We start from the raw sequence: 19,221 nt of genomic DNA, 5'->3' as shown, positions 1-19,221 counted from the left end.
ACACCGATATATAATATGCCAGCAAAACACGCATACCTAAATTAAACTTTAAAAAAAAATCTTTTTTGGAGACAGTTTCTCTGTGTAGCAATGGCAATCCTGGAAGTCGCTGTATAGACCAGCCTGGCTTTGAATTCACATAGATCCGCTTGCTTGCCTCCCAAATGCTAGAATTAAAGGCGTGCAGCGCTCAAAAATTTTTTTTTTTTTGAGAGAGAGAGAGAGAGAGAGAGAGAGAGAGAGAGAGAGAGAGAGAGAGAGAGAGAGCCAAAGGTCTGATGGGGAAGAGAGCTCAGAAGGGGAGAGATCTGGGAAGGAGAGACTCAAAGGGCTTGGAACCTGCAGACTATTTGGGGAGTGTTTTATAGTGGGGAACGAGGCAAACTCAGAGTTCAATCCCAGGGACGTGGTCTTGAAATGGACAGGTGGAGGCTCTAGGATGGGAGAGCTGAGGGAGAGAGGGTCTAGCCTGCAAGCCAAGTGACATAAGGACTGGTCTAGCATCTCCAGGTAGCCTGTTGGAAGGAGAGGGCGGGTCCTTCTTACAAGGGGTGGGGCCTCGTTGGGTGGGCGTGGATGCCCCGCCCCGCCCCGACGCTGAGTCCGCTACAGCCCTGGGCAGCGGGCACTCGCAGCCTGGTTCCCCCCGAGCGGAGCTGCGGGGCCGGGCCGGGCCGGGGCGGACCCCGGGATCCCGGACGCGGCCGCCCGGGCCCGCGGGCGGGGGGATTGGCAGGGGACCCGCGTGGGCACAGCCACCATGGAGTTCCGGCAGGAGGAGTTTCGGAAGCTGGCGGGGCGCGCCCTGGGGAGGCTGCACCGGTGAGCCTGGTGGGGTTCCTGGGAGGGTAAGGATGAGGATGCCCCTTTTCCACCCGAAAGCAACGAACAGACGAAGAAGAGAGGCGACACCCAGGCACAGTGTGGGGAGGCCCACCCATCTGTTCAGGATTCCGTCCTGTCGGTGCTGTCCTTCCACCCTGCCTGGTTCATCATCGTCCCCCACCCCCACCCCCGCACCTCACCCTACCTTGGGCTCGACTTTTCTTTGGGATTGCGTACCCCTCCCTATTCCCTGGATCTTCTTGGTCTTTTACTTTAGATATGTCTCCTATCTCTGGGTCCCTCTTCCCTCTGGGTGTCTGTCCCCTCTCTCTGATTAGGAGCCAATGCGGCCGCCCACTAGCTGTCCATCAGTCCTGACTCTGACTCTTGCAGTCTCCGGCCTCTCTCTTTCCCCGGACCTCTGGTCCCCACTTTGATTTCCGTCTCTCTCAGCATCTCTGACTACTCTCTGCTATCTTCCCACCCTGGCTCTCTCCATCTCTCCTCTTTCTCAGGTTCTGTCCCTCGAGGCAGTTAATCTGGAGCTAAAGCGGATTGGGGCTGCTGGTTCTTGTCCTTGAGGGGGGTTAAGCTGAGAGGGAAAAAACTGGGGTATCCTAGCTTCCGGGGGTGGGGGTGGGATGAAGGGAGTTTCAGGCCACGGAAGCAAATTAAGCTTGGGAGTAATATGGACTTCCCAAGGGATAAAGCTAGAACCGGGTGAGATTTGCTCCCACCAAGGGCCATGATTCTAGTGACCCCGGTGTCCCTTGAGGTAGCCTGGACACCTCCCAGCCTCTCACCCCCAACCCCAGCTCTGGCTCCAAGTCAGAGAAATTACTCAGCTCTTGAGAAGCCTAAAAATATCTATACACAGTGCGGGGAGGAGATGGCCTCGTGGGCATGGTGCCCTCAGACCCTGCTTCCTCCACACAGGACTCGGGTCCACCTTTGCGTGTTCCTCAGCCCATCTTACTGGGCCACCTGAGTCTAATGCTAGTGTGATAGCCCGGCTTGCTGCAGCTCACCTCCAAAGTTAACCCTACCCTCTAGTAACAGGAGAGGGATGAGGGTGGACAGAGGTGCAGTGTGGTCTGTGGTGGTGTTGGTGTGGGGGAGCAGTGGAGGGGGAGCTGAGACAGCTTCACCTCTTCCTATTCCAATTCCCAGCCCCTCCCCACCCTTTTTTCTCGCCTCCTTTCACGAGTTTCTCAAAATACACCAGCGTGAAGTCAGGGGAGTTAGAGAAGGGTGTGCTGGTGGAGGGGGCTGGGGGGGTGACAGCAAGAGGCAGGTGCTCCTCAGGCCCCCTCCCTCAGTCTCTCCATCTCCCCTCTGGGTCTCCAGTCTTGCCTTCTCTTTCTGAACTCAGAGACCCCAGAGCCAGGAGAAGCAGCAGAAAAGGGGAAGGGGGCAAGCCTTTATTTGCAAACAAAACCCAGAGTTTCCTTTGACAGTGGGGGTTATTAATGGCACACATGTCAAGCTCTTTCCCAAGCCCCAAACCCAGCTAAGATCTACAGATGCTCCTGGAGGTGACTGCTGTTGGCTTGGGGGTGGGGGCTCTCGGACCAGGTAACCCAGGGTGACATAGGACAAAGTAGAGGAGCCAGGAGCCAGCCATTGCTGGCTTCTTATAGCCAGGCTCAGGGTAGGACATTGCTGGGGGCCAGGAATGGATCTGGCCCACAGAAGGAGTGTGACCTTGGACCTGTGAGATCTGTTTTTGGAGTCTCAGTTTCCTAGTTCTACAGTAGGAGAGCAGCAATCTGCCAAGGCGTAGGGGGACAGAGACGCAGGAAATGGACAGATACCCAGGGAGTAGATGAGGCATGGTCTTCCTTCGGGGAAACACCACCCTAACCTAAGGGACACAGTTCCTCAACAAATTCTTGTCCTAGTTGGGGTCATCAGAGAGGAGATAGGCGTTTTCTGTGACTCTTGTTATTTGAGACAAGGTCTCCTGCAGTCCAGGCTGGCCTTGAACTCTCAATCCTCTTGCCTTCATCCCCTAAGTGGTAGGATTATAGGCTCACACCACCGGGCCACACTCGAACGTCCCTGTATGTGTAGTGTCTGGCTTTTAAATTTTTTTTTTTTAATTTTGTGTGATACTCAGAATCCTATTTGAAAATCTTGCGTGGCTTAGAGAAACCTGACAGATATCAGGGGTTACACTCACACCTATAGTTTCATAGTCAGTCAAATATCAGAAATTAACCCAGAACCAAACTCCAGTCTCACTGGCCAATGCTCTGTGGAAGGGAGCAGGTGGGGTCCTTCCTCCATGTTATTTACTCTGGGGGCTTTGATTCCCAGCTCCTGGGCTGTGTCCCCTCTACCTTTCTTCTTTCTCTTGGTTCCTCTATCCCCTCTCTCCTTCTATCCTCAGGACCACCTCCTCCCTCCCTCTCTCTCTCTCTCTCTCTCTCTCTCTCTCTCTCTCTCTCTCTCTCTGAGACAGGCTCTAGGCTCTGGCCCAGTAGCCCTGGCTGGCCTAGAACTCACGGAGATCCTGCCTCTTCCTTAAAGTACTGTGGTTAAAGGTGAGCACCACCATGCGGCTTGTTTTGTTTCATTGAGATAAAGTCTGGCTTAGCACAGGCTGGCTTCAAATTCAGATGACCTTGAACTCCTGATCCTCCTGCCTCTGTTATGATTACACGTGTGTGCTAATATAGTTGGCTTACGTAGTGTTGGGGAGGGAACTCAGACCTTCCTACATGCTAGGCCAACTGGGTCACATCCCTGCCCTCCCTCACTTGCTGTAGCCCAGGCTGGTCTTGAAATTGCAGCAATGCTCCTGCCTCAGCCTCCCTGGGTAGCCTTGGCTGTCCTGGAACTCACTCTGTAGACCAGGCTGACCTTGAACTCAGAGATCCACCTGCCTCTGCCTCCAGAAAGCTGGGATCAAAGGGTGTGTCACCACCACCACCACCGCCCGACTCCACCCCATTTCTTTCCTGCCCCTCCCCACCTCCTTAAGTCTCAGTACGGGGCTGTCGCCTGTGTTCTTTGGTCCTCCCCCCTCCCCCAGCCCGTCTGGCTGTTCTCTCCTCCCCCGTCCCCGGCTCCCTCGCCTCCATCTGTTCTCGCCCCTTCCTGGGAGCCAGCCCGATCCCCTGCCTGCCTACCCGCCTCAGAAGGGCCACACTGAACACTAAATGTCCCCACACTTCAGGCACTTCATGGCCTCAGATCATTCGTCCTCAGTGTGTCCTCATCTCTCCATTTTTGAGCATCTGAGGCGCTCTCCGCTCTCCTCACAAGTGTGTCTCTTACTGCCTGTCTGTCAATTCCTACTCTGTCTCCCTTTTTCTCATTCTCTGACCCTCTCTCCCTAGGTTCTGTCATCTTCCCACTCTGGATTTCTTACCTCTGGGTCACCATCTTTAATCTCTCTCTCTCTCTCTCTCTCTGAGTCTTCACTAGGTCTCCCCGCCCCAGTCTCTGCCCCCCCCCCCGTGGTTCTGCCCCACTCCCACTCTCCATAGCTCTTTGTCTTTCATTGCTGCTGCAGTCTCCCCACCTCTCTGGTCTCTCTCCTCCGGCCTCCAGGTCAGGCTCTTCGGTCTCCAGCAGCCTCTCTCGGGCTGGGAGGCAGCCCCTCCATGAGCCCTATCCATCATCACAGGCTCAATCCTGGATGCAGATCGGGCGGAGGCGAGAGTCACGCTGGGGAATGAATGCGCCAATCTCCCTACCAGGGCCATCTGTCCCTTGCCAGGACACCAGCTATCACTCCCCCTCCCTGCCCCCTAGGCTGACAGTCTGAACTCCAGATTCCCCCGGGATGGATGCTTAAGCCGGACTGCTGGATTCGGCAACCCACGAGGGAGTCCCCCAAACCACATCTGTGGGAATGGGCTTCAGTCGGCGTTAGCTGGACGTCAGCCCCACATCTGGGACCTGGAAGCAGGGCAGGGCAACCACAGGGGGAGATGGAGGGGGAGGGGGTCGATATATATAGCCGAGATGGCTCGGAAGCATCTGCTCTGTTGACACCTTTGCGCAGGGCTCTCTTTTGTACCTTTGCTGACTCAAATAGACTCGGATCTGCATCTGCTGGAGGGGGCTGGGGACAGTCTTGGAGCCTTGCGGTGGGGGCTTGCAGGCATCTGCTCTTTGATTCCAAAGAGTTGTGTAGAATCTATAACTCCCTGGTGGAGAGAGATGAGAGAGGGCTGCGGAGAAGTCGACTGGAGATCTTGACCCCAGAGTTGAGGCAGGAGAGCGCCGGTGGCAGGAGAAAGCTGGTGGCCTGGACTCCTGGGACTGGAAGGAATTCGGACTCAGATTTTGGGTCTGGCCAAAGACGTGGGTTTTGCCATGCACTCCTGTGTCACAGGGAGGAGAAGGAAACCTGAGTTCTTGGACAGAGGGAGGGAAACCCGGTTCCAGAGATCCCTGCGTCATAGCGAGGGCAGCCAAGAAAGGTTAAGCCTAAGACCCCTGTGTCACCAGGAGGAGGGGCCTAGACTGCTGAGTCTTTGCTTCTCGCTTCCCTGCAGGTTACTGGAGAAGCGGCAGGAAGGCGCGGAGACATTGGAGCTGAGCGCCGACGGGCGCCCAGTGACCACGCACACGCGGGACCCGCCCGTGGTGGACTGCACTTGCTTTGGCCTCCCTCGCCGCTACATCATCGCCATCATGAGCGGTCTGGGTTTCTGCATCAGCTTTGGCATCCGCTGCAACCTGGGCGTGGCCATCGTATCCATGGTCAACAACAGTACAACCCACCGTGGGGGCCACGTGGTGGTGCAGGTAGCTGCTTTGCCGAGCCCTGCTCACAGCCTGTGGTCCAGGTCGCATTCCTCCCTAGTTACTACCCTTTGGTCCTGTCCATCTGTGCCTCATTATAGATCTGACCCCACTCCCGGTTCCTGGCTTTCTTAACCCCCGCCCTTATATAAAGGAAGCTCCGCCCCCTTTCCATTCCAGATTACGGAAACGACAACAATAGCATTAGGTTCGCTGCTTATGGCCCCCTTTGGACCTTCTAGCCCTTTCACTTACGTTTATGCCTCACGTTTATGTTCCCGGATCACTTGAATAATTTCACTGCTATCTCAAGCTCTTTTCCAAATTCACCTCTGCCTATGTCCACCTGATTAGTTCTGGCTCACACCTAAAGCCTTGTCCAAGCTTAGATTTATGCTATTTTAACTTGACTGGGAAAAGAAAAAACAAATCTTGGTTTGTACTATGGCTTACCTGAAACCCTGTCCTTTGCTCCATTGTAATTGGGGACTCCCCTAATTTAGTTGCTTCTTGGCCCTGCCTAGACCCCATACAGGTCTGTCCACAAACAGGAGGCAGTCACCCCCACAGTTGGGGATATTCAGGGAGGGGATACTGAGGTAAGCAAGCAAGTAGAACCAAGCTTCTAGGCAGCAGCGCCTGTAGCTACAGTGGTAGGGTAGGCCCTAGCAGCATAGAAGGGCGGAGCTCCACTGAGCTCTCTGATTGGTAGAGGTGGGTAGAGGGTGGGGCATCTTGTTGCTGATTGGCTGAGGTGCTAAGTCTGTGGGTGCTGATTAGTGGACGGTAGAGTTTGGAGGGCATCTAGTTTGATGTGTATTTTGACCCACAGAAAGCCCAGTTCAACTGGGATCCAGAGACTGTCGGCCTCATACATGGCTCCTTTTTCTGGGGGTACATTGTCACTCAGATTCCTGGAGGATTTATCTGCCAAAAATTCGCAGCCAACAGGTACAGTGGTGGCGTCTCAAGGTGGCAGAAATTGCAGTCGTATGTGGTGGAGCCGGGGGGTGTGGTCGTGTGTTTGGCTCTGGGAAATTGGGAGGGTCTTGTTTGAGGGCACATCTTGGAGGTGATCTCCAGTTCTGTGAAATGCAGGGCCTGTTGTGGGCAGGACGGGGGAAATCCTAGGAGCAGTGGAAGGCTGAATGGCTAGCACCAAGCAAACACCTCACTATATTTGGCGTGGCTAGACTCTTTTTTCCCCCCACCTTTCTCAACAGGGTCTTTGGCTTTGCCATTGTGGCTACCTCCACCCTAAATATGTTGATCCCTTCAGCAGCCCGTGTTCACTATGGCTGTGTCATCTTCGTGAGGATCCTTCAGGGATTGGTGGAGGTAAAGCCTGCCCCATAAGCCCTGCTCCCCTCTCTGACCTCACCTCTTCTTGTTGACCTCCGTGCTCCCTCCCTAGGGGGTCACATACCCTGCTTGCCATGGCATCTGGAGCAAATGGGCCCCTCCCTTAGAACGGAGTCGGCTGGCGACGACAGCCTTTTGCGGTGAGAGGAAGGGGCTGGGGACCAGCACTTGTGTAAGTGGGGGCTGAGCTGTGATCTCAACTTAGGTGTGGCAGAGATTTCAGGGATGAGGATCTACTCTCCTGTATCTAGGTCTGTTCTCTACCCTCATTGTTTCCTCAGGTTCCTATGCTGGGGCAGTGGTTGCCATGCCTCTGGCTGGGGTTCTGGTACAGTATTCAGGATGGAGTTCTGTCTTCTATGTCTATGGTGAGGGACTCAGATGCATGGTTCTGGGTGGCACTGGGGCTGTCTGAGCAAGTACAGATGTCACCCTACACCCATCTCCCTCCTGACCCCCCTCAGGCAGCTTCGGGATCTTTTGGTACCTGTTCTGGTTGCTTGTCTCCTACGAGTCACCTGCACTACACCCCAGCATCTCCGAGGAGGAGCGCAAGTACATTGAGGATGCCATCGGAGAGAGCGCCAAGCTCATGAACCCTGTTACGGTTGGTCATGAGGCTACCGTGACTGGGGTGGTGTGTGTGTGTGTGTGTGTGTGTGTGTGTGTGTGTGTGTGTGGCTCAAAGGACTGCCAAGCAAAAGGCTGGGGACAAATGGTGCAGAGGCAGGAGGATTGTAAGTTCAAGGGCAGGCTATAAAATGAGTTCAAGGCCGGGCTAGGCATTTGCTGAATCTTTGTTTCAAAACTGAAACCTGGGTTAGAGGTTTAGCTCAGTGGTAGATCATTTTCCCAGAATCCCCTAGTGAGGGGCTGCGGGGGTTTCACAATGAAAGAGTTCCTGCCTAGCATGCATTCCTATTGAAAAAAAATGAAGGGGAAAAAAAAAAGAAAATAACTGGGCTAGTTTCCATATTAGATGGGAGTTTAGGAATGGCAGGTACTAGGTGGGTGACTTAGAGCCACCCAGGAAGCCTGGTTAAAAACAGCAGAGGGGATTAGAATGTGAAGTTTTGCTAGATATTGCTGTGGGTGTGGCTGACTTTGGGGAGTGATTGAATGGACATTTTACCGGGCTCACCATTTATGGGTTATCATGACACCTGAGGAGCCTTGGGGAGTCAGGACCCATCCTTCGTCCTTGCAATGCGACCTTAAGGCTGGATTTTTAGAATTCCTAAGTCCCCAGAAGAAACGTGTGGCCCATTCTAGAGGCTTCAGTGAACTATCTTGGGGTCCCTGAAGGGACACAAAGTTCCCAAGTCCTGGTATCTGTCTTAGCACGGTCTGCTCTCCCCTCCTCTCCCCGCCCCCCACAGAAGTTTAACACACCCTGGAGGCGCTTCTTTACCTCCATGCCGGTCTACGCCATCATTGTCGCCAACTTTTGCCGCAGCTGGACTTTCTACCTGCTCCTCATCTCCCAGCCCGCCTACTTTGAAGAAGTGTTCGGCTTTGAGATCAGCAAGGTGAGGGTGCAGGAGTAGGGGGCTCCATGGGGGTGAGGAACAGGGTGTCTGCATCCCGAGGCAGGTATGGAGGAGGGGGTGGTGGTCACCCAAAGGGAGAGGCTGCCCATTCCCTCGCTCTCACAGGTGGGACTGGTGTCGGCACTGCCTCACCTTGTCATGACTATCATCGTACCCATCGGAGGCCAGATCGCCGACTTCCTGCGCAGTCGTCATATAATGTCCACGACCAATGTGCGAAAGCTGATGAACTGCGGGGGTGAGTGGGTGGAGCAGAGTACAAAGGGGAGGGCTGGTGGGCGGGGCAGAGACGGGGTCAAGGGCGTGACCGACCAGACCCAAAGGGAGTAAGGGCGGTGTGCAACAGTTTCACCAAGTCAGGTTTGGAGACCACCATGTGGAAGGGTAGGCAGACCCGGATGGTGTAGAGAAGACACCGAACTGGAAGGATGGGACCTTCAGGTGGTTAGGTAGACCGGACTTAGGGAGTGGGGAGGGCTGTGGATGGGGGACCTGAGGAGACAGGCGACTGGACATAATTGACGTTTTAGAGAAACAGGTCATGGGTGGGGACATTGGAACACCAGCCTGTGAGTGGGGACCTCACAAGATCAGCTGAGAGTGGGGTTCAGGAGCCAAGGAGAGATGAGTGGGGTCTTGAGCTTCCTTATGAGAAGTGACTTTTCAGGGTTCAGAGATGGGGTGTTGGGTCACAAGGCGGGATCACAATGACCTCTTTTGAGGCAGAGCAGCCAAAAGGCATGGATTAGGTTGGATCTTGGGGAAGCAGGACCCACTCTAGTTTAGTAGGACCAGGGTCAGTTCTGACTAGAAGGGGTCGATAGAAGCGGGTCGGGGTGAGATCGAGACTGCCAATGGCAAGGTGGCCAACGGAGTCACAACGGACACTTGGGAGACATGACCCTCCTCAGGTTTCGGGATGGAAGCTACGCTGCTGCTGGTGGTCGGATACTCACACTCCAAGGGCGTGGCCATCTCCTTCCTGGTCCTGGCTGTGGGCTTCAGTGGCTTTGCTATCTCTGGTGAGAACCTCAGATGGGCAATTTTGGGCACTGAAATCAGCTCGGGCCCTGAAATGGTTTTCTCAGGAATTAGAGAGATGTCTGAGCGGTTTAAATACTTGCTGCTCTTGCAAAGGACCGGAGTTTGGTTCCGAGCGGCTACCATACTTCCAATAACTCCAGCTCCAGTGGGTCAGGCGCCCTCTACTGGACTTTATGGACACTGCATGCACACGTTCACATCCTTGCCCCATCCCACACACATTAGTAAATACAAATTTTTGAAAAATCTCAGAAAAGCAGGGGTTGGGGTGGTGTAGCAATTCAATGGGTTATCTGAGTTGGGGATTTGGTATGACATCTGCTACCTTGATACCTCACCAGGGTTTAACGTGAACCACTTGGACATCGCCCCTCGATATGCCAGCATCTTGATGGGCATTTCCAATGGCGTGGGCACACTGTCTGGGATGGTGTGCCCCATCATCGTGGGTGCAATGACCAAGCACAAGGTTAGCACAGCCCTCCAAGAGAATGCCTGGAACCTTCTAGATAACCAGTGTTCCTCCTCTCTTTCTGTCTGTCTGTCATCTGTCTGTCTGTCTGTCTGCCTGCCTGTGTGTCTATCTGTCTGTCTTTCAAAAATTTATACAGCGTTCTGACTGCTTATATGTCTGGAGGCCAGAAGAGGGCACCAGATCTCATTACAGATGGTTGCGAGCCCCCCTGTGGTTGTTTGGAATTGAAGTCAGAACGTCTGGCAAAGTAGCCAGGGCTCTTAACCTCTGAGCCATCTCTCCAGACCCTCTTCCCTCTCTTTTATCTTTCCTTTTTTTTTTTAAAGCATCTTTTTTTTGGGGGGTGGGGTTCTTTTTTTCGGAGCTGGGGACCGAACCCAGGGCCTTGCGCTTCCTAGGCAAGCGCTCTACCACTGAGCTAAATCCCCAACCCCTCCTTTTTTTTTTCTTTCGAGACAGGATTTCTCTGTGTAGTCCTGACTGTCCCAGAACTCACTCTGTAGACCAGGCTGGCCTCAAACTCAGAGATTTTCTTTGAGCTCTTAAAGAAATCTATTTTTATTAATTTATTTATTTTTATTAACTTAATGTGTGCGAGCTGATTTGTGGCATGGAATGGTATAGAGGCCAGGGGACAACTGTTGGTTTCCTCTGCCCATCACTGGATCCCAGGGATAGAGCTCAGGTCATAGAGTTGGCAGCACTAAACCTGCCGAGTCATCTCACCAACTTTTTTTTGATAAGAGTCTCACTGTGTAGATCAGGCTGGCCCTGAACTCACAGAGATCCACCTGCCTCTGCTTCCTGGCTTCCTATTTGTTTTAAGTTGTGTGTATGCATGTGAGTGCTGAGCCCACAGAGGCCACTTTGAGCTGCCTCGTTTGGATGCTGGGGACCGAACTTGGGTCTCATGCCAAAGCAAGCAGTAAGAGCTCTTAAGCTCTGAGCCACCTTTCAACTCCCAATATATGCATTTTTGAAGACATGTAGCCCGTACTGGCTATCCTCCTGCATCACCCTGCAGAGTCCCTGAACTGATAGCTGTGCATCCATCCCTCTCTGACCTTCTGCCTTGTCTGCCCCCCAGACGCGGGAGGAGTGGCAGTACGTGTTCCTCATAGCCTCCCTGGTGCACTACGGAGGTGTCATCTTCTATGGGGTCTTTGCTTCGGGAGAGAAACAGCCGTGGGCAGAGCCGGAGGAGATGAGCGAGGAGAAGTGTGGCTTTGTTGGCCACGACCAGCTGGCTGGCAGTGACGAAAGTGAAATGGAAGACGAGGTTGAGCCCCCGGGGGCACCCCCCGCACCTCCGCCTTCCTACGGGGCCACACACAGCACAGTTCAGCCTCCAAGGCCCCCACCCCCTGTCCGGGACTACTGACCACGTGCCTCCCACTGGTGGGCAGTTTCCAGGACCTCCACTCGATACACCTCTAGCCTAAATGGCAGTGTCGAGGAACCCCACTCCTCTCCTGCCTCAGGCTTAAGATGCAAGTCTTCCCTTGTGCCCAGTGCTGTCCGACCAGCCCTCTCTCCTTCTCAACTGCCTCTTGCAGGGGTGAAGCTGCACACTAGCAGTTTCAAGGATACCCAAACACCCCTGAGAGTTGTTCTCCGCTTGTTCCGCCTGTGTGGTTTGAAATCTCCCCTTTCAGGGCTTTATTTGGATGGACAGTTCAACCTCTTTCTTGTGGTTTTGAGGTTTCACCCCCTTTTCCCAAGACCCCAGGGATTCTCAGGCTACCCCGAGATTATTCAGGTGGTCCCCAACTCAGAAAAATTCATGGTCGTCCTCTATGAGTTCCAAGGCTCGCCTAACCACTCTGCATTTTCCAAGTTGGTTCAACCAACCATCAACGCCGCCATTCCCAGGACTGATTCTCACCAGCGTTTCTGAGGGAAAATGGCGGTTTCAAGTCCCCCCCAGTCTTTTCTTCTCTCATCCCCTCACCAGCACACTTTGCCGGGCCTTGTCCTTAGCTTAGTACAATCAATGTCCAGGGAAATGGTCGAAATGGCTCTGCTCACCCTGTGCTCTTTTTCTGACTCAGTTTTCAGGTCTAAGTAGTGGCTGCTCAAAGCTATTAATTCAGTGGCTCGAGGCCACCTCTTCCTCCCTGTGGTGGTTTCAGGATCTCCCTTTCTTCCCCAAACCCGTGCACTTTATTCTCCTGGGTGGCTTTAGACTGCCCTCGATTTCTCAGTGGCCATTTGTTGTGTCCCTCAGGGGCTAAATGATTCCAAATCTGGGGTGCTTCCCTTCACAGACACCCCTCTTTCAACGTAGAAATCTGGGGAGGGGGGGTATGTGAGAGAAGTTACAGAATCCCAGGAAAGGGAGCGGGGCTGGGAGTAGAGGGTTGTTCCTGGGGCAGGGTCGTGTCTTGGTGTCTGTCTCTGTGACCGTAAATCCTGCCCTGCCCCACCCCACTCCCAATAAATGCTTTGGTGTACAGATTAGGTTGTCACGTGATGCGGGTCACACGAGCCCTCATCCCTCCGGCCCGGGTGTGCAGATCCCAGTTTCCCCCTTGCTTTAGTCTGGACCCCAGCTTTCCGCCACTGCCCTGGACCTCAGTTTTTGTCTCTCCTCCTCGCTCCTCTGGACCCCGGGTCCCCTCGGCCCCTCCACCAAGCACCCAGGCACAGATTCCAGTGGGCGAGGTGGTTTATTGGGAAGTTCTGCCTGGCTCTGGGGTCCCTCTAGGCGTTGAAGCTGGGCCGGGTCTGCAGCTCGGTCCTCAGACGAAGTTGGGGGACAGCGCGGCCGGCGACAGGGCTTCCAGGCGCTGCGGCCCGCGAGGCGGAGGGGGCAGCTTGGGCGGCAGCGGGGGCGTGGGAGGTGGCTGCTGCGTGGCGATGTGCGAGGGCACCCACGCATCCGGGGCGTAGAAGTAGAGATCCAACGGGTCCTTCGGGGCATCCAGGTGCAAGACTGCAAGGACAAGGGCACGTCGGGTGGCTGGCCAATGGGAGGGTTTGTAATCGTGTGTGTGTGTGTGTGTGTGTGTGTGTGTGTGTGTGTGTGTGTGTGTGTGTGTGTGGTGGGGGGAGGTGGCAGTGGCGGGCGAGCCTGGATTTGGGGGTGCTACAGAATTGGGCAGGGCTTACTGTCTTGGGAATCTGAGCTACACAGTGAGATCCTATTACAGAGAAGGAGGAGGAAGTGGGAGGAGGAAGAGGGATAATTGCAGATGTAACAGGCTGGGACCAGACCTTGGACAGGGGTTCTTTAAAGGGTGCTCTAGGTCAGGCAAGCGAAAGGTCTTTCTAGGCTGAGCGAGCACTCACCTGGTTCATCTCCGCTGTTCTGGAGCCGGTGGTGTGCAAAGGACCTGTGTCTGGACGCCCGGCGGTAGAGGCACCACAGCAGGAGGAAGATGCCAATCAGCATCCCTGTCCCCGCGAAGAACAGGCACAGAGCCCCACCGACGGAGCCTCGTGGGCGGCTGACCAGAGTCATCCCTGAGGGATGACACAACCGTCTAAGCTGAGGGTGTCCTCCTTCAAACACGGGAGTCCAGACCCAGGCCTCCTCCCTCAGATCCAGGAGTTCCAGACCCAGAGATCCAAATCCAGCCCTCCTCCTTCAGACCCAACTCTCTTCCCTCAGACCCAGGAGTTCCAGACTCCCCCACTTTATACCCAGGGATACAGACTTACTCCTCCTCCCTCAGACCCAGAGGTCCAGACCCAGCCCTCCTCCCTCAGATCCAGTCTTAGCCCTCAGGCCCCTCACCGGTCTCTTTCACTCGCTCCACCACGATGATAGTATTGACTGTGTCTCCTCGGCTGTGTCTCTCAGGGGCCTGAGGCACGGCAGGGGCTACCTGATTGGGGTGCTCTAGAGGAGCAGGGGGTCCTGCAATCCGTGCTGAGGGGAGAGGGATATCTGGCCCTTTAGGGCCTGAGTTCTGGGGAACATGTAGCTCTTTGGTCCCTAGGGAATCTGAGGTGGACAGGCCAGGGGTGGCAACTCGGCTGGCTGTAGGCACTTCTGGGCTGGGACTCAAGCCTGGCTCACTGGGAGTGGTGGCTTCCTCCCTGAAGGTTGTTGGTTGGGTGGGAAGACTGGAGGTGGTTTCTGAGTCAGAGGTCACAGCCATCTCTGTTACATTTTGGCTGGGGGCTGGGGGGAATTGTGTTTGGGGGGTGTCAGTGGGATTGGAGTTGTGGGTGGTGAGAAAGGCTGACTGTGGACTTTCTGAAGGGTCAAGGTAGGTGATTGGTAGTAATGCAGAATTTAGGTTTCTGGTGGCACCAGGGTCATAGGTCTCTAGGGATTTGGGGCTGAGGAATTGGGTGGGGCTAGGACTTGGTATCTTGGGCCCTCCACCAGCTGAGAGTTTGGGGGTATCTCCTTTGGAGATTTCAGGGGATTCATGGTGTAGAGCTGGTGTGGGGTCAGTGTGTACAGTCTCAGGAGATTCTGAGAGTGAGGTGTTGGAGGGATTAGGTTTGGGGGTTTCAGAAGATTCAGACTGGGAACTTCCAGTCAGGTTTGGTTTGGGGGTCTCAGAAGGTTTAGCAAGTGTTGCTGTCGAGGGGCTCATTTGTGAAGTACCCTGGGATTCTGCAACTGAGGTGAGCTGGTCGGGCATGGGAGTCTCTAGAGAAAGGGAGAGGTTGGGTCTGGGGGTCTTCTGTAAGTTTTTTTCGGAGCCGTGAGGGGAAGCTGAGGGCGGTGTCCGGGAGTGCTCGGGAGAACTGGCTGCAGAGTATCCTGGGGTAGGTTGATCTCTAGTGACATTTTCTAGAGCACCAGCGGGCATCCCAGAAGGCGGGAGCATCCCCTGGATATCAGGGCCCACAGGCAGAGAGGCTGAGGGAGCTGCCCTGGAACTCAGACCATCAAGGAGAAAGAGGAGGAAGAAGAAGATGGGGCTGAAGGGCTGCATGATTCTGAGGTGCTTATAGCTGTGGAAGGAGTAGGCAGGAAACAGTCAAGGCCAAAGCATCTGGAGCTGCACCCACTCAAACACCACGCCCACTCAAACACCACGCCCACTCAAGTACCACGCCCATTCCCAGAGGCCACACCTACCGGCTCCCAGAAGGACCAGATCTGTCCAGGGACCCTGGCAAAGGCCAACAGCAACTCCCTGGAGGCTGTGGGATGGTAACCAAGGATACAGGAGTTCAGGGATTCCTGGGAGTGGTAGTACGTTTCCCAGTGGGGTCCCTGAAAAACTGGGACATGACACCTTTCTAAGGTCCCACAAATGTTAGACTCCACCTTCAGAGGGTGTCAGATGGCCAAGGGGACATAGGACAACCTTCTCCCAAGGTTCTTAGGAGGCCAGGACTGCAAAGGCTTTAAAACCTGAGGAGGATGAGAATGAAGAGCCAGGGCCCAAACTCAGTGAGAGGGAGGAGGAAGACTCCGCAGTCCTGAGAAGCAAACTGTTGGGCTCTGAGTCCCAGAGTGGAGGGCAACGGGTCTCTGTCTTTGGTTCTTGCCAGAAATTAGGTACTTAAGAGATTTTGAATACTGGGGCCTACAAGCAGGGCTAAAGGGTTACAGGGGAAAGGACATGGGTTCACGGACCACGGGTTAGACAATGATGTCTGGATCTTAGAGTTCCAGGTCTTCAAGAAATAGGGATGTGGAGTGTGGACTCCTCAGCCTGATGGGGATGCAGACAGGACAGCGGGCTCAGGCCCGTTTACAGATGATGGATCTAGGGGCCCAGTAACTCCTGTGGTGCAGTGGAGATGGAGGAGTGAGCTTGGGGTGGGGGGACAGGGTCATTTGGAGTCATGGGGTCTCTTACCTGTTCAGTGATGTCCAAGACAAGGGCAGATGATCAGCTCTCAACAAAGAGGTAGGCAGGGAGTGCTGCCGAATGGCAATGGCGCTGGAAGGAACAGGCACTAGGGTCCCAGAGGCACACAGGTGACAGGTGACGCACCTGGTCCCCTCCCTGGGGAATCCTGAGAGCCTAGCAACAGGCTGAGATACTTAAAGGGACAGAAACACAGGACCTCATGGATGGGTAGAAAAGGAAGTTAGGATTGAACCAAGCTATGACCTCTTTTCAGCCACAGTTTGGCCTGGTATGATGGTATAGGCCTATGATCCCTGCTCTTGGAAGGTGGAGGCAGAGGGTTATGAGTTCAAAGCCAGCTTGGGTGACATAGTGAGACCCAAGACAGCTTGAGCTACAGCAATTCTAAAGCAGAAATAAAATCCAACCAATCAAATATACACACACAAAATAAACAAACAGAAAAACAACCCCAAACTATCAACCCAAAGACAAAAGCCAGGGGTGGTGCTGGCGCATACCTTCAATCCTAGCACTTGGGAGGCAGAGGTCGTTGGATCTGAGTTCTAGGCCAGCCTGGTCTATAGAGCAAGTTTCAGGACAGCCAGAGCTACACAGAGAAACCCTGTCTCAAAATACATAGTAAATAAATAAAAATAAATGAGTCCTATGTCCTCTCCCACTCCCCCCACTACATCTGAGGATCTAAATCCCCGGTACTTTTCCACTCTAATTTCACTAGGCCATACTGTTCTCTTCAGACTGAAGAATCCAGGTTTTTAGGATGTAGGAGTGGGGAGCTCTGCCTTGACCACCTTTCTGTCTGGGATTCCAAGTTTGGTCCCTCATCTCTGTGGAGGTAGGAGTCCAGGCCCCACTCTACCTCCCTTGCCCACGATACAGAAGGAGGGTCTCTCTCTCTCTATTCCCCCCTCCTCTTTGAGACAGTATTATGTAGCATACACAGGCCCCAAATTTGCAGTGATTCTATTTCTGCCTCCTGAGTATACGACACCATGGGGTAGCCTTGGGCGCCCCCTTGAAACATGCCAGGTACAAAGGTTGGCCCTAATCTTCACCATGCCCCCATTTCCCTTGTAGGGAGGGGTAAGACTCGTCCCTGTGGAAGCCCAAGGCCTCCTGTGTCCCATTTCACGGTGGTGACTTCACCTGTTTGCACACTACCACCTCCTCTCTCTCTCCTCCCTGGCTCCCTTGATGGGCCTGCTTGTCCTTTCCACATCCTCTCCTCAGCCTCTCTTCCTTCATGCTATTCCCTCCCTAGGCACCATCTTCGCCCTTCTGTCTGGAGGTTATTTCTTCCCCGTCCTTCTCCCTTGTATCCCTGTGCTCTCTTCCCTGCCTCTCTCTGTGTCCCCGACTTGTGCTCTGATGGTCCCCCTCTCCAGCCTCTATTTTTATCCCTCTGACACACCCCTTGTGTCCACCTCTCTGTCTGTCCCCCCTACCCCCCTTCTTCAGTGCTGGCTCTGGGTCCCAATTAGTTGGTGTTGGCCACGGCAGCGCAGGGCCCCACCAGGCTTCTCATTACCGCTGGCGGCTCCTAATGAGCGTGGGGTGGAGTGACCCCGCGCCCCCAGCCCAGCCTGCGTCACTGCCGCCGCGGGGGCTGTGAGGGTATATAAGGGGGGCGTGAGCATAGCTGCCCGAGCACACTGCACGGTAGGGGGGCCTGCGGGAGGCTGGTGGCGGGGTTGGGCCGTGGGCTCTAGGCTTCTGGGTGTGATGGTGACATTGAGATTCTGTTCCCTGTGTCCACAGGTGATGGAGACCTGCCAGATGTCCAGGAGCCCTCGAGAGCGGCTGCTGCTGCTTTTGCTGCTTCTACTGCTTGTGCCCTGGGGCACTGGCCCTGCCTCAGGTGTTGCTCTGCCCCTTGCTGGTGTGTTCAGGTAGGCGTGAGATCCCGGATACCCAGGGAAGGGAGGAGATACCCCCAAGGGAAGGCGAGATACCGCACGCGGGGGTTGGGAGGCAGGGGTGCTTAGCATCAGACTGCAGTGGGGACCCTCGGTCGCCTGTGGGGCCTAGCGCGCAATCACTGCATCTCTATTCCCGCAGCCTGCGAGCCCCGGGCCGTGGCTGGGCGGACTTGGGTACCCCCCTGTCTCGGCGCAGCCTGGCGCTAGCTGACGACGCGGCTTTTCGGGAGCGCGCGCGCCTGCTGGCCGCCCTGGAGCGCCGCCGCTGGCTGGACTCTTACATGCAGAAGCTGTTGCTACTGGACGCGCCCTGAGCCTAATAAAGAGCCTGTCACACTGCGACTGCGCCTCCTTGCTACGCCTCTCTCTTGTGGGTGTGTGGGGAGGGGCCCCACCGTCTTACTGCAACCCGGACCCTCCGCGTCCTCGCTGGTTTCCTCCTCCTCCGGGTTACCTCTTGGCTTGTCTCGAGTCTGTCTTCTCCGCTTTCCCTCGCTGTTCTGCTCTCCTTTCGTCACAGTTGAGGGGTCCCTGCCTGATCTAGCTCTGTTTTGGCCTGTTTTTCTTTGGGGGGGTTATTTTCCGAGACAGTGTTTCACAGTGTAGCCCTGGCTGTCCTGGAACTCACTCTAGACCAGGCTGGCCTTGAACTCGAGATTCGCCTGTCTCTGCCTCCTGAGTGCTAGGATTAAAGGCAAGCGTCATCCCCCTGCTGGGTCGAGGTTTCTTAGGGGTCTCGTGTTTATCAGCTGGGGGAGGTATCCAGGAGTTCCGAGCCGGGCCGCTGCAGGTGCGGGAGAAGGCAACAGAGCCCGCAGCTCCCGGAGGCCGGGTCCCCGACGACACCAGTCCATTCGGAGAGCCCGCGGAGCAAGCGGACCGCGCCCTGATTGGTCTGCAGAGGAGGGTGGGGTCACGGAGACCGCCCTCCAAAATTTGCATTTTCTGGAGGCGGACCGAGTCTTCATTGGTTTTTATGCTGTGAGGGCGGAGTTGCCTCCTGCTGCTCTCCCTTGGTCTACCGCGCAGAAGCGGTTGCCAGGCGGCGCTTGCTGGAATCCGGGGTTTCGCGAGGCTATACCTCAGACTCTGAAATCCCGAGTTTTGACCCGTGTCTCCACCATCAGACCGCCTTAGAGCTCAGGGTGCGGCCAAAGTGCTCACCTTCTCCATACACTTCCTCCGCAGGGCCCTTTTCTGACTACCACCTTCTTCCAGCAGCCCCCTTCTCCTGACGGCCAGTCCTGGCCTGTCCTTCCGCACAAGCATCTGTCTGATTTAGTTCCATCCGCCGCTCCACACGTGGTCTTGCTTTCGAGTGTCTGTTCTGCCCTTCACATCCCCCTTCTGGGCACTGGGAACAGCTTTTGGGGCTAAGGCCCCAGGCTGAACCTCTGTATCTTTCTCCGAGCCCCCAGCGCCCCACTGCCAGCCTGCCTTTCCTGACTCTCCTTCCCATGGCTGAGCTGTTCAGATGACTGAGTGTTTAACAT

At 55.1% G+C, this 19,221-nt stretch overlaps 3 protein-coding genes across 4 annotated transcripts; 2 read left to right on the top strand and 1 right to left on the bottom strand.

Annotated features, from left to right (window-relative positions):
• The first annotated feature begins 629 nt into the window (after positions 1-629).
• Positions 630-12,474, top strand: Slc17a7 (solute carrier family 17 member 7). 2 transcript variants are annotated; one of them, XM_032893659.1, is made up of 13 exons: positions 630-822; positions 5,337-5,589; positions 6,111-6,185; positions 6,419-6,537; positions 6,810-6,924; positions 7,001-7,088; positions 7,230-7,316; positions 7,413-7,555; positions 8,328-8,477; positions 8,604-8,736; positions 9,410-9,520; positions 9,884-10,011; positions 11,105-12,474. In XM_032893659.1, exons 1-13 carry the CDS (start codon positions 761-763, stop codon positions 11,396-11,398), a joined length of 1,758 nt encoding a protein of 585 aa, XP_032749550.1. In that variant the 5' UTR covers positions 630-760; the 3' UTR covers positions 11,399-12,474. The 2 variants fall into 2 exon arrangements, with proteins under 2 accessions (XP_032749550.1, XP_032749549.1); XM_032893658.1 differs by lacking the exon at positions 6,111-6,185 and having other exon boundaries at positions 631-822.
• Positions 12,475-12,758: 284 nt separating this feature from the next.
• Positions 12,759-14,915, bottom strand: Gfy (golgi associated olfactory signaling regulator). The gene is made up of 3 exons (XM_032896044.1): positions 13,757-14,915; positions 13,309-13,482; positions 12,759-12,952 (listed from the first exon to the last, which is right to left on the bottom strand). Exons 1-3 carry the CDS (start codon positions 14,913-14,915, stop codon positions 12,759-12,761), a joined length of 1,527 nt encoding a protein of 508 aa, XP_032751935.1.
• A 2,550-nt stretch (positions 14,916-17,465) lies between these two features.
• Positions 17,466-18,108, top strand: Pth2 (parathyroid hormone 2). Its single transcript, XM_032896043.1, has 2 exons — positions 17,466-17,698; positions 17,868-18,108. Exons 1-2 carry the CDS (start codon positions 17,532-17,534, stop codon positions 18,040-18,042), a joined length of 342 nt encoding a protein of 113 aa, XP_032751934.1. The 5' UTR covers positions 17,466-17,531; the 3' UTR covers positions 18,043-18,108.
• The last annotated feature ends 1,113 nt before the right edge of the window (positions 18,109-19,221 follow it).

This window comes from Rattus rattus, chromosome 2 (assembly GCF_011064425.1).
Source record: "Rattus rattus isolate New Zealand chromosome 2, Rrattus_CSIRO_v1, whole genome shotgun sequence".
In the NCBI taxonomy this organism is placed as follows: Eukaryota; Metazoa; Chordata; class Mammalia; order Rodentia; family Muridae; genus Rattus; species Rattus rattus.
The sequence above is the reverse complement of the archived record's forward strand: the minus strand, read 5'-3'. Positions and strand labels throughout refer to the sequence as shown.